The sequence below is a fragment of the Papaver somniferum genome, unplaced genomic scaffold (assembly GCF_003573695.1).
Source record: "Papaver somniferum cultivar HN1 unplaced genomic scaffold, ASM357369v1 unplaced-scaffold_107, whole genome shotgun sequence".
NCBI classification, from domain to species: Eukaryota; Viridiplantae; Streptophyta; class Magnoliopsida; order Ranunculales; family Papaveraceae; genus Papaver; species Papaver somniferum.
In genome coordinates this window covers 12,646,201-12,659,321 of record NW_020619603.1, presented here as the reverse complement: position 1 = coordinate 12,659,321, position 13,121 = coordinate 12,646,201, and the positions used below count along the sequence as shown (strand labels likewise).

At 37.1% G+C, this 13,121-nt stretch overlaps 1 protein-coding gene and 1 long non-coding RNA gene across 2 annotated transcripts; one reads left to right on the top strand and one right to left on the bottom strand.

Annotated features, from left to right (window-relative positions):
• Positions 1 to 1,800: 1,800 nt before the first annotated feature.
• Positions 1,801 to 6,046, top strand: LOC113328080 (interactor of constitutive active ROPs 2, chloroplastic-like). The gene is made up of 7 exons (XM_026575170.1): positions 1,801 to 2,079; positions 2,155 to 2,166; positions 2,277 to 2,570; positions 2,730 to 2,937; positions 3,030 to 3,479; positions 3,629 to 3,804; positions 5,960 to 6,046. Exons 1-7 carry the CDS (start codon positions 1,801 to 1,803, stop codon positions 6,044 to 6,046), a joined length of 1,506 nt encoding a protein of 501 aa, XP_026430955.1.
• Positions 6,047 to 9,476: 3,430 nt separating this feature from the next.
• Positions 9,477 to 11,775, bottom strand: LOC113327808. Its single transcript, XR_003349225.1, has 3 exons — positions 11,533 to 11,775; positions 11,315 to 11,442; positions 9,477 to 9,801 (listed from the first exon to the last, which is right to left on the bottom strand). It is a non-coding gene; the product is annotated as an uncharacterized LOC113327808 (long non-coding RNA).
• Positions 11,776 to 13,121: the final 1,346 nt, after the last annotated feature.

The following is a 13,121-nucleotide window of genomic DNA, read 5'->3' as shown; positions in this document are numbered from 1 at the left end:
ACTCCACTGCCACCACCACACCTCCACCATCATCACCCTATCACCCAACAACCAATACCATCTGTTCCCTTCTCCTTAGCCACCTATTTTCTCAATTTTTGCACGTTCTCTATCAGAAACCCTAGCGTGCAAAATTGGTAAATTAGGTCGAAAGTGAGAAGCAATTGAAGGCATGGAGAGGTAGAGAAGGACAAATAGAGTTATGGGTCGACAACAATTTCAGAGAATTAGGTGAGATTTCTCCAATTTCTAGAAGCCCTAATTTCACTGACTTTGGGGAAAAATTTGGGGAAGAACCCTAATTGTATAATTTAGGAATTTGGGACTATAAATAGACTGTGGGTGTGATGTAAAATGTATGTTTGGACTAGCCTACATCCAGGACTCTCATGTCCTGTCAATTTTCAATTACAGCTCAATTTCAGTTTCATGTTCATGTTTCAGTTTCATTTCATTTATGTTCCTGTTATGCTTATTTCATGTTATGTTTATGTTCAAAATTGTTTGTTAATGCACTGTTAATGCTTGATGTTCACTGTTAATTCTACTCACTGTTAAAAGTTCACTTGTTATGCTTAATGTTTTTAGTTCAATTTGCTGCTTGTTTAATGTTCATGTTCTGTTAATTTCTGTTAAATGTCAATTTCAGCTCAAAGTTCAGTTTCATGCTCATGTTGCTTGTCTCCTGTTATGTTTATGTTCAAAATTGTTTGCTCTTGTTATGCTTAGGATTATCCTGTTAAGTTTGTTTGTCTCCTGTTAAGTTTGTTAAGTTTAGGATGCTCCTGTTAAGTGTGTGATACATGTTCAGTTAGTTCTGTTAAATGGAGTGTTAGATTAAACTTTGCTGCATAGTGTTAATTGAGTAGTGGGGAGAAACTAGTGCTCACTAGTGACAATGAGCAAGCTAGCTCTCTTCACACTCTAAAAGAGTGCCTTAGTTTAGCTCCATGTTAGCTTAACCATCTCCCCTGCCTTAGGCTAATTGCCTTTGTGTCATTTTCTCTTTGCTCCATTTTGTTTTGTTTTTGCTGTTTAGTTCTTCCATTGCTTTGCATTGTTTGCCTCCCCTGCTGCTGCGGCCACTTCCCTGCTGCAGCTCCTGCATCAGACCACCACTGCTGCATTGCTCACTTCTCCTGCCAAGTCCAGTTCCTGCAGCCAAGCTCAGATCCCATCCAACTGAGCCAAAGTCCAATTCAGTGAAGCCCAAAGGCCTAGTTCAATAGCTAAGCCCAATACATTTCATCCCAAAGGCCCATCAAACTGAAACCCAATTCAGTCAACTGTGGGCTTAACCAAAGCCCAGTTGTTTAAGACCAAAGCCCAAATTCATTAAGGCCCAATCCAATTCAGGCTTAATCAAAAGCCTAAGTTTAAGGCCAAAGCCCATTTGTACTTCAAAGACCAAACTGAGCCCAAGCTCAGTTCATTTTATTGTGAACAAACCCATTAAGCCCAATTGAACCCAAAAAGGCTTCTAAGCCCAAAGCAAATCTAGGAACCCAATTAGCTAAAAAAACATTCCAAAACACACCCGATCTCTGTGGATCGACCCGTACTTGCACGAGCTACAACCGACGACCGTGCACTTGCGGTATTACTGTAGGCCCCCGTTTTCATCGCATAATTTCACACCCCTTTCCGGGCTTGCCAGATACCATTAGAGTATGGTCTCCGCGCAACTGGTCTTGGAAATTCTTATCCTGATGAAGTACGAAAAGAGGATCATCTTGATAAAATTATAGATCCTGCTGAGTATACTCTTGATATTTCTTTAAGAATTATTACGTCGCTATTATGAAGAGTAATGTGACTAAGTGGGTTGTTCGCATAAGGAGAGTAGATGGTATCGCTGAAGATGAAAAGATTACGCGAGACGTTGATTGGAATTCAGATTCTAATCGCGCTGCTCGCAGATCCAATGACTCTAGTTGGCTTAATTTCCCTGTTATCTTAGAAGGGTCCTTTATATCTGGTAGAGCTGCAGATGGTTCTGACAATCTTCTGCCCGAAGATTTCCCTCTTTACCATCCTTGGGAATTTAAATTACTCGAAAACGAGGAAAAGAAAGTAGCGGTATGTAATCCTCTTAATCCGATTTTTAAATTCTCGTAACTTTCCTTCTTATATCTTATTTCTCCTCTTTCACAGGATGCCAAAAGGGTCAGTACTTCGCGAAAAGTATCATCTTCGCAGAATAAGGAAGTAAGAAACACACCTTCTATTTTTAAAAATATTGTTGCCTCTGTTTCTTATCTTGATTATTCGCGTAGGTGAATTCTTTGGACGACAAAACTTTAGGCAAAAGCAAGATCACTCCTAAGAAACGCGCATCAAAATCTGAATCCAAGAAAACCTCGTTAAAAGATGATATCTCTAGAAAGCGTGCGAGGTATGAATCTTCTGCAAGTTCAGAAACTTCAGATAGAGATACTTTTGTTTCTGAGGAAGAGGTGTCGATTGATTCGTATCGAAAGAAGTCTGATCTTTTTTCTGGCGATTCTCTTGCTACTATTGGGGATGATGAAACGAATCGTTCCTTCAAGATGATCTCAGAGATCTGTATTGTTTCTGATTGGGGGCGGTCGATCTCTTCGTGGAGCTTCCTCTGTGATAAACCCAGATTTTCAATTTGCGATGACTGGCTTGGTAATATTCTGCAACGTTTGCCTTTTATCATTTCCTTATTATTCCTTTTTTTACTTATGATGCTTTTATTTTCGCAGAGTGCCCGCATATCTTATGCCATTTCTTTAGACAATGAAAGAAAACTTCGCAGGTTGCAGGATGAGAATGCCAAACTGAAACATGAGAAATCTATTCTTTCGGATGTGAATGCGAATCTTATAGGCGAGAATACAAAACTCAAAAATGAGAATTTAACTGATTCTCAATTGATTCTCCAAGATCGAGAAAGAAATAAGGAACTCATTGGTATGCAATTCATATTTTCTCACTCCTTTTCTTTTATGCGATCGTTCGCACTTCTTACTTAACTGTCTTCGCAGACCTGTATGACCTTTCAGATGAAGCGGCTAACCTTCCCGATGCTGAAACTCTTTTAGAACACCTCAATTCCTCTTTAAATAATTACCCTATTCGAGGATTTGAAAATCTTAGCTTGGAAGAACTAAGATTAAAATATACTACCCTTAGCGAACGCCATAAAAATGCATTATCCGCTGTTAATAATTTCAAACGACGTTTTTATGAGGAGAGAGAAGCAATTCAAGTATTGGAGGCGAAGAAGAACGATCTTATTACTCAAAAACATGAAATCGCTCTTAGGGGTGCGAAAGCACTAGAACAATTTCAAGAATCCATTATTGAGGTTAAGATAGAACGTGATTCAGATTGTCGTGAGAGAGACACTCTTATTGAGGAAAGAAACTTAATTCAATCTCAACTCCTTATAAAACGTGAAGCTGAGTTCAACTGGGCTGCTAGAGTTCTAAACGATGCTAGATATAATCTAGGTGTAAATGTTAGTCTTCACAATGAGCATTCTACTCCGGTAGCAGACATTATTTCCAATTATGAAGGTCATTTGTTGTTCTTTGATCTTCATTCATATTTTCTAAGAATGATTGTCTATTATCTTAACTCTTTTGTTAATGCTTCGCAGAGAAAGAGAAGGTATATCAAAAGAGTATTTCAGAGCTAAAAACTCGCTTGGCTGCTAAGGAAGAAGAATCATCTTCTCGTAACTCAAAGTATCAGCAACTGAAGCAGAATTGGTTTAACTTAGTCCAGAACAACAGTAACGATGCTAATCGTTCTCGTGAGGCCGCTGTTAAAAGAGTTTGTCTAGAGAATGGTATTCCTTTGTCGAAATACAATTTTCCAGCGATTCCTGAAAATGTACCCACTCCTGATATCCAAGTTACTGATGGAGAAAAAGATTCTGAAGGAGAAATTAGTGATTCTGAGTCTGGGCGAAATGAAGAAGATGAAAGTTGATTTTTTCTTCTTGTTGTAATATACTTGTAAATTCTTGTAAATTCAGTTTGCATCTTTTTAATATGATTCTTCTTTCCTTCGCTTCATATTAATGACTTCTTCATATGCATGTGAGACTTATCAAAATGGGGCAAATAACATTTCCTTATTCCCATTCTTGCCTCTTGTTATTCGGAAGATTTTGATAAACAAAAAATTAATTTGGTGCGAGCATTATAATTAATTTATTTTCTTGTATTATCTAGGAGGTCTTATTTTTGCCTTCCTATGTAAAGGTCTTATCTTGCCTCATTTTGGTGCATCGACCCATTGATCTCGTCTTATCTTTTTTGCTTGTATTATTTTCTCTTCAGGTTTGTCGCAGAAATATCGGAAGTCTTAATACTCCCATGAGTAAAAGCCTTTTTGATATTTACGTCTTTGGACACAATTCAGCTCCCTAATGGAGGGTTCCTTCCTTATCTTCCCCTCTGATTGCCCCTTCAAGGAAGCTTACCTCTATCTGGTTAAGATTATGGCTCTTCCCATCTGGCTTTTCAACAACCAGTTCATTTCGCAATCTCGCATACACTACCTATAGGGTTTATGGCAGCAAGATCGCACCCTAAGTGAGGTATCTTCGGACCGAGTGGATCATATCCATGACTTGTCAAGAGTGGCAAGGTATGCTCCAGACGCCCCGGGCACTCTTGACTCAACCGTGTACCTCGGCGCCCTGATCGAGTTTATGCACTCCTTAGGAGAGCCTTTCTCACCTTAGTTTCTCAATCTAAGATTGTTATCTTAGACTGAAAGTTTAAGATATCTCTCCCGGATGGGCATCATCGTTTTATTCTCACCCCAAATTATCTCCACAACTTAAGTTCCGGGGTCGGTGTAGCCTTTCCTTGAGTCATGCCTTCTAGGTGTTTCCAATTATGACGTGCGATAGGTCTTACTATTTTGCCTCTTGCATATGAGCGAACTAGGGTGCATGCCATATTTGGATTCCTAGCCAATCTGAGAATAAATATCATTTTCAGTAGCCTTTTATAAAGGTCTTATTATAAAGATTTCTCTTTGTGTTTTCTTATTATGGATTTACCATATGAAACTAAAGTTTCTCATTCCAATCTTTTAACTCGTACAACTCTAGTACATAAATATTTTTATTGAATCACCTTGCTCAAAGAAAATCATACACATTCATTCTACGCATTTGTCTTCTCCACTTTTGAATCTTCGTAAATTCGCATATGTTTATAACCATTCAATTGGTATTGTGCGAAAGTCGTTGTGCTTTCCATCTTTTGATATTTTGTCTCCACCTAACTTGTTTCTCTTCCTCATATGATTCTTGATTTTAAACATTCCCATCTAATAAATTCTAGCACTTCGCATACTTGTTTCTCAACTTTGTACACCACATCAAACATCAAATATTAATTTCTCTGCTCTTTGACTATCTGCTGCATGCTATTTCCAATTCCTTCTTTTGGATTCTCTTTCTTCACATCTATCAACATCAATTTCTTGAAAATTTTTGCTTTCAACTGTGTCCCCTCTTATAATTCCAACACCTTGAGGTAAAGGAAACTTGATGCATTGATGAAATGTTGATGCAACATGGTCTTCAATGAGAGAATTATATGGTGATTCAACATCCACTACACAGAATGTGATATCTGTTGGTAAGCTTTGTAGAATAATTTACATAGTCACCTCCCCTTTTGGTTTGTTCGCAGAACCATTAAAACCATAGATTTTGTATGTTGAAGGGATCAACTCATCATCTCTTCCACCCATTGTTTTATATGTGTGATAAAATAGAATATCCACAGAACTTCCAGTGTTTATAAGAATTCTATTTATCGCCCAGGTGTTTTTCTCATTTTCTTCCTCATCTTCTTCTAAAGGTTTTGGATTAATTCCCAATCTCACCACCAATGGGCACTCATGTGATGTTTTTTCTTCTAGTATTTCATCTGTGCTGAACGAGATTTTTTTTCTTTGCCAGTCTTTCAAAGATGATATTTTTGCCAGTTTGAAAATTTCCCTTCCTTCAGCATATCTTGCATATACTCGACTTAAGGCATTATCATGAAAATCTTCTATGTTTTTGAACGAATGTATGATCGAGTTACAATATAGATTCTTTTCCTTTGCTCCCACTTCAATAAAAAATGTACTCATGTCCTCCTTTGCATATTTATTTCCTTGAGGTGGTGGTGGTGGTAAATTTCTTGGTTGATTCAATAAGAAATGGTCCAACTTCCCTTGCTCGATCATTCGCAATATAATCTTCCTTATATTTCTGCAATTACTTGTTGTGTAACCGTGGAATCTATGATAGACACAAAATTCTTTACTCCTCCTCCCTGGTGGTGGCTCTTCACCTGCATTATGTGGTTTTGTAATATCATCCATTAGGAGAGCTGCTTCCCATACTTTATCCACTGTAGTGTTCAACTTTGGCAGATTTACTTGTTCCCACATTATTCTTCCATCTTTCTTGTTATAATGTGTTTGCTGTTCTGCAGAGCTTCATGGTTGAATTGTATCAGTTCCTCCATATTTTTGAAGTTTCTTGTCTTTGTATTCTTTATCAAACTCTGCTTGATCTGCACTGCCCATAACCACTATCTTTTGTTCCATTTCCGCATTACTCCTTCCTTGATTACCCTGATATGTACTCGCAACAACATTTGTGAGCCTCGGAAATAAACTTGTATTTCCACCTTTCGAATCAAATATTGCAACTTGGTAAGATTCCATGTCTCTTTGCTTTTCTTCGAGGGCTATATATTCTTCTTGAAATTCTCGCAGTTCCGACATTATGATTGTATCATTTACTCTGAAAATTTGGGTATATAATAGGTTTGTTGCAAAGAGAGCATTAATGAATGCGAGAATAAGATGTCGCTCATCCACCCGTCTTCCAATTTCACTACGCATTGTTCTCCAACGAGTCGTTAGATGACGCAAACTCTCATTTTTTCTTCTACGAAGTCCGAATGCAGTCTCAATTCCTGGTCTTGATAAATTGTTACTTATGTATTGCCCCAAAAAGAAATTTTGTAGATGATGAAATGAACCAATGGATTCTACAGGTAGGCCTTGAAACCATTTCACTAGACTTGCAGCAAAATATTTGCACATTACTGCATCATAATTTTCCTACTGCAATAAACATCTAGAATAAGATTTCACATGTTGTATCGCACATGCGCTTCAATCAAACATACTTGTAAATGACGTTAAACTGCACTTCGATGGTATCAGTGCTCTTTGAATTTCTTTTTTAAATGGAGTTTTTCCAGCTTCCTCCACTGCTTCCTCTAGTTGTGTTATTCCATCATTTCTCTTTGTAGTCATCATTTATCTTAATTCTGCCATTTCCTTAAGAATTTCTTCGCTTAATGATTGATCCAGATCCTCTAGCATGGGTCTTTTTAATCTTGCTTGTGTCAACCTATTCTCATGATTGTTTTGGCGTATTGCCTCTTGTAACTCCTGTTGTTCAGTTTCCTCTCTTCTTCGCCTACGCCTTTCAGTATTTTCTCAATTTGTACTCTATCATGTCTTTCTTTATTGCATGTGCGATCATATCGATGTCTTAATATTTCTCTTTCTTTTGGTATAACTCGGACTTGATCTATATCATCTATGCGATGACGCTCGCGTCCCCTTACTCGATTATCAATATGATGCAATCCGCTTTGTAATTCTCTTTCTTCTAATTCTTCCCTTCTTCTCTGTCTACCTCTCCCACGTGCAATCTCTCGTTCGAGCTCATATTCATCTCTCAACATTTCTCTACCATGTAATAGTATTTTTCCTTGCTTTGGATCCTCTTCTTCCCTTTCACAATTAGTATTTGCACGACGAAGAAGTTCGCGTGGGTGTTCATATCGATTAGTTGCTAAGTCAATTATACGTCTCCTTTCCCTTTGATCTTCCAAATTTGCATCTTCTTGCGAGTTTTATTCAACGACTTCCATATGTTGCCTTCGCCTATCATTTATTCGATTAGATTGGCTCTGTCGGGAAGAACTCATACTGGATCTTGACCTTGAGCGTGTAGCACTCCTTAACCTTTGTTCTTGTAATCTAAGATTCTCTTCTCGTAAATCATCATTTTGACGGATTAAATTCGCACGCTCCTCTTCTTCTATCTTTCTTTCAATTATTAATTTTTGCCTAAGCTCTGCAATCGTCATATTTCCTTCACTCGCCGTAATTGGTTCTTCGTTCCCAATTCTCTGTCCTTCGTCTGTAGAATTCGTCTTCGCAGTATGGACACTCACTCTATCATAATCTATCTCATTATTGTGCCCTTGTTCTCGTTGAGATCCAATTGGAATTTCTGTTCTTTGGTGTTCTTCCATTCTTTCTTCTTGTTTCTCAAGATTTGTAATTCGTCTTCGTTCAGCAAGTTTGTGACTTCTTCTAGTTGTCATTCCTTGTTCAACAACAGACTCGATCCTTACCATTTCTAAATTTTTAGATCACACTTTTTTCATTAAAATCTATGATATACTATCAGGAATTATCATCCAAAGCTGTTTTCTAGCGCCAAAAATGTAGTTGTAAGAAATCTTACAACTACACTTCACTATCACTAGTTCAATCTCTAGGTGATCATTATAAATCTTGTTTTATTAACTAAAGAATAAGAATGTTTACAAAGCATATTGAAGTATTACAACAATTCTACTTGAGACCTAAACTCACTTTCTCTCTCTTCCTATTTCTTTTCCAAGACTTGTCCTAGAATTCTCCCGGAAACAATGACTCTCTCTCCTTTATATAGGATTTTACATAGTGGATGATAGCTAAGAATCCCATTATTTTCGGGATCACTATGCGACATATTCGCTCGTATGCAATCGCTCATCTTCGCATAGCATACTTCTTCGCATAATTCTTCACACTTTACTCGTGACTTTGCTGACATCATCTGGTGCGTCATCTCAACTTTGCTATGTGCGATGCTCTTCCCTCAGGTTGTATTCTTCACTTCGCGTAATTATTATCGTGTGCGATATTTAACTCCTACATAGATTTCCCCAACCGTTGAGACACTGATATTAAGATCAGGGAAACCTTCTTTTGTTGATATATTGGTTATTCTTTTTCCTTTAATTCTTTTGTATCCATATTTTGCAATAGTCAGTGGACCAAAATTAGAGAATTGAAGTAGCATTCAACTGAAATGAGTTCTCCAGCTTTGGGACCGAATTAGTTATGTCGGCTTTGGGAGCAGTATAGGTTCATGTTCCGTTTTAGATGGTTGCACCTGAAGACTAAGATATCAGAACTCAAAAGAGTGGATTGCTGTCAATGCCCCTTTCCAGAGTAAGAAATGACAGAATAAAGGCGTACAACATTAAACACTATCGTCCTCAAACAATAACAACACTTATAGATGAAGTATAATCTAAATCAAAATAGTATTCAAGGTCCGCACAGAAAATTCAATTTTGTCTAACAATTGAATTTTAAGCCCTGAAACGCCCTCTCTATGTTTAGATAATCCAAAGTTACAAATACAACATTCCGAGAATCAGATAAGAATGCAGCCTGAAATTTCCCAACTAAAGCCAATTGAATGCTTTGGTAAACTTAAAACATCTCTAATTGAACCATTACCGATATATCAGATCTTCAATTTTCTGCAGATCTGCATTTCAACAGGTGTAACATGTGATTTCGAGAACTTCCAACAAATTACACCTAACTTTGTTTGTAAGACTAGAGCTCCATTCTCCAAACTGATCTATCTTTGTATTGATCATCTCCAACGAAAATCAGTAGACCTAATGAAGACTTAAGTTGCAGATTTACATCTGACGATACCTGCGTACAAAATTCAAAACACGAATGTCAATGTTTTGGGCTAAGACAATGAAAATATCAAACGAAAAACCTTATTTTACAGATCTTACCCTGGAAAAAAATTTAGACCGAGTGAATCTACCCATATCAACATTGAAAATCAAAAAACAACTTATGTGTAAGAGGTACCCAGCAAAGGTACAACATTTTGCAATAGTCAGCGAAGCTGATTACATGAATCAGGCAGTAAAGAAAAAAGCTTTCAGGATTCAAAGGAGATTCACCATGTAACAACTTTGTGAAATTAAATGCAAAGAAGACCTTAATAAAAAAAAAATTGCCAAAGGAAACTTTAGAATTGCAATTGTAGTCAAAAGTGCTCATGAAACACACCAAGTGATAAACAGTAGCAATGCTTAAGCTCTTGAACCTAGAAAATATCAGAAGAGGTTTTAGAAAGCTTAAATTAGAGTCCTGCTAATCTACAAAAACTATAATCCTGATAGACCTTTTTGGGCTTTGTTTAATAACCTTCGGAAAACTAACAAATATGTCCCTTCAGGAGAAAGAAGCACCCGAGACTGCATCCAAATCTGTGTATAGAGGAGCTCAAATCTCTGTCTATTCAATCTACAGAGAAATAGCTCCAAGAAGGCATGCTAAAATAACTACATAGCACGATACAATGTTTAGTTATGTTCTAAAACAGAAGGGTTCACAGAAACGGATGGACTTATCGTATAGTTAATGGGAAACCATTATCATCACTTAGCTTATTTTAATCAGAGTTTCTATCAAGCTTAACGAGCATGGGAACCATAGACTTGCTCTCCAGGTTTGTTGCAAAACTAGGTATGTTGGCTTTGGAAGCAGTCAAGGTTTGTGTTCTATTTCAGATGGTGGCGCCTCAGGACTATGATATGCCTACTTACATGAGCTGATTCTGTCAATGCCACTTTCGTGGGTAACAGATGAATAATGAATAAGGACTAGTACCATAATACTTCTTTCAAAACCTCCGATATGAACTAGTAGTTGCTCTATAACATATTATGAATATAAGAAATGTTTGAGCTGTTAGGTGTATAGGACTGATTTGAGAAACAGAAATTCGACAACAAATAAGCAGGGTGATGTCAATTCAAGCACCCTAAATAGCTTTGAGATACAGAAAACTTACAACATTAAACACCATCCTCAAACAATAACAACACTAATAGATGAAGTAAAATCTAAATCAAAATAGTAATCAAGGTCCGCAAAGAAAATCAAATTTTGTCAAACAATTGAATATTTAGCCCTGAAATGCCCACTCTATGTTTAGATAATCCAAAGTTACAAACACAACATTACAAGAATCAGATATGAATATAGCCTGAAATTTCTTCGACCAAAACCAATTAGTGGATACTCCCATGAACTTAAAACATCTCTAATTGAACGATTACCAATACATCAGATCTTCAATTTTCTGCAGATCTACCATTTCAATTGTTGTAACATTTTAATGGCGAAAACCTGCAACAAATATTACCTAACTTTGTTTTTAAGGGCAGTAATCCATTCTCCAACTGATCTATCTTTCTATTTTAATTTCGTCTGAAACAAAATTCTGTCACCCGCGAAGACACAGTTAAGTTGGAGTTACACATTGGAGGATCCCTGCATGTAAACACCAAAACATGAATGTCAATATTTTGCGCTAAGATAATGAAAATATCAAACAAAAAACCATTATTTTACGGATCTTACCGGAGACAAGCAATGGAGACTCCAACATCTCCATCGAGAAACAAAAAACAACTCAGGTATGAGAGGATAAGTCATTATGACAATTTCAAAGATCCGTGTCACTCTTCTCTTTTGATCTCCAAGCTATGTGTAAAGGCTCCCATATAAAACCGAAACTCTCATCATAACCCCTCATCTGATCTTGGAAACGGAACATTCTCATCAACAGAACTCCAGTAACTGGTTTCTCCGTTAACACCGCCTCCCTCACTCACACTGTTCTCCACTCTCACTTTCTCTAGGGTTTGGTTCATTTATATGAACAGGGAAATTTTATGTGATTGTGATTTACAGAAATGGCCTTGAATTAATACCCATGTTGCAGCCCAGTGTGCAAGCCCGCGGGTTTTACAGTTTCTGTAGCATTTGGCCCTAAACAGCTGTGTATAGTGAGACTGGATTTCGGTGAGGATGAGGATCTGGGTTGCACGAACGCTCCATTTCTTGAGCCGTGTCCGCGTCGGACACGGGACGCTGTCACGACGCGTGTCTGACGCACTAATTTTTTTGTCATGCGCGCGTCTGGTTTGGACGCATCGACGAACGTGTTCGATTCATTTTATTTTTTTTCATTTTCATTTAAACTTCTTCCTTTATTTTTACTATTATTAACCAAATGAAGAAAGACAGACATTAGATCAATAATTTAGGTCTTTATTAGGATTTTGTAATTGAAAATGACATCACGTATACCCTTAGTTGGTCATGTGTTTAATAGTGACTGATTGTTTGACCTTCAGCATGTATAAACAAATAATATCTTCTTTTCTTTTGAAATTGATACACATGTAGCATCATTTTTTAATTTTTAGGATCGAAATATTTGACTTTGCTGTGTAAATACATGATTATATATATAAATAATATATAAATAAAATATGTATATACGTGTCCGCGTCCTAATTTTTTGAGAATTTTGTAATGTCCGCGTCCGCGTCTACGCGTCGCGTCTGTGCAACCCAGATGAGGATGGAACTCACCGTGGGTATCATCACGGTGCCAATTTTCGAATGTGCGGCACTAAGTAGATGCAAAAACACTGGCCACACTGTAGAATAATTGCTAAACATTAAAATAATAAAAAAGGTAAATTATTATCTAATCAGATTCTTCGTTTGTTTTCTTAGGCTTAATTTCCCCAACATAGATCTTTCGTCAGCTGTATCAACACCTTATGTCCTTGGCATTTTCTTAAATATAACCCATGGTTTTATTAACCATAACCCATTGACTTTGGTCAGCAAAGTTTTACAAAAAATGCTATTTGACTTTTTCTAACTATCATTCATAGACCGATAACTAGGTTGGTGATTCACTGAATAGTTAAGATAATGAGTTTGTAAATCAGCATCAGATGGTACTTAGATTTGTATTACTGTGTACGTAAACCAATGATCTTTCTCCCGTTTTGAAGGATTTTTCCCCTTTTCATTTACTGCGTTCGTGATATCCGTAAATGGTAGATGTACTTTTATACGGTGAATTAATCCCATGAAGATGTCATCAACTTCTAAACATCCTTTCATGGAGGAAGGATTGTATGTCATAGT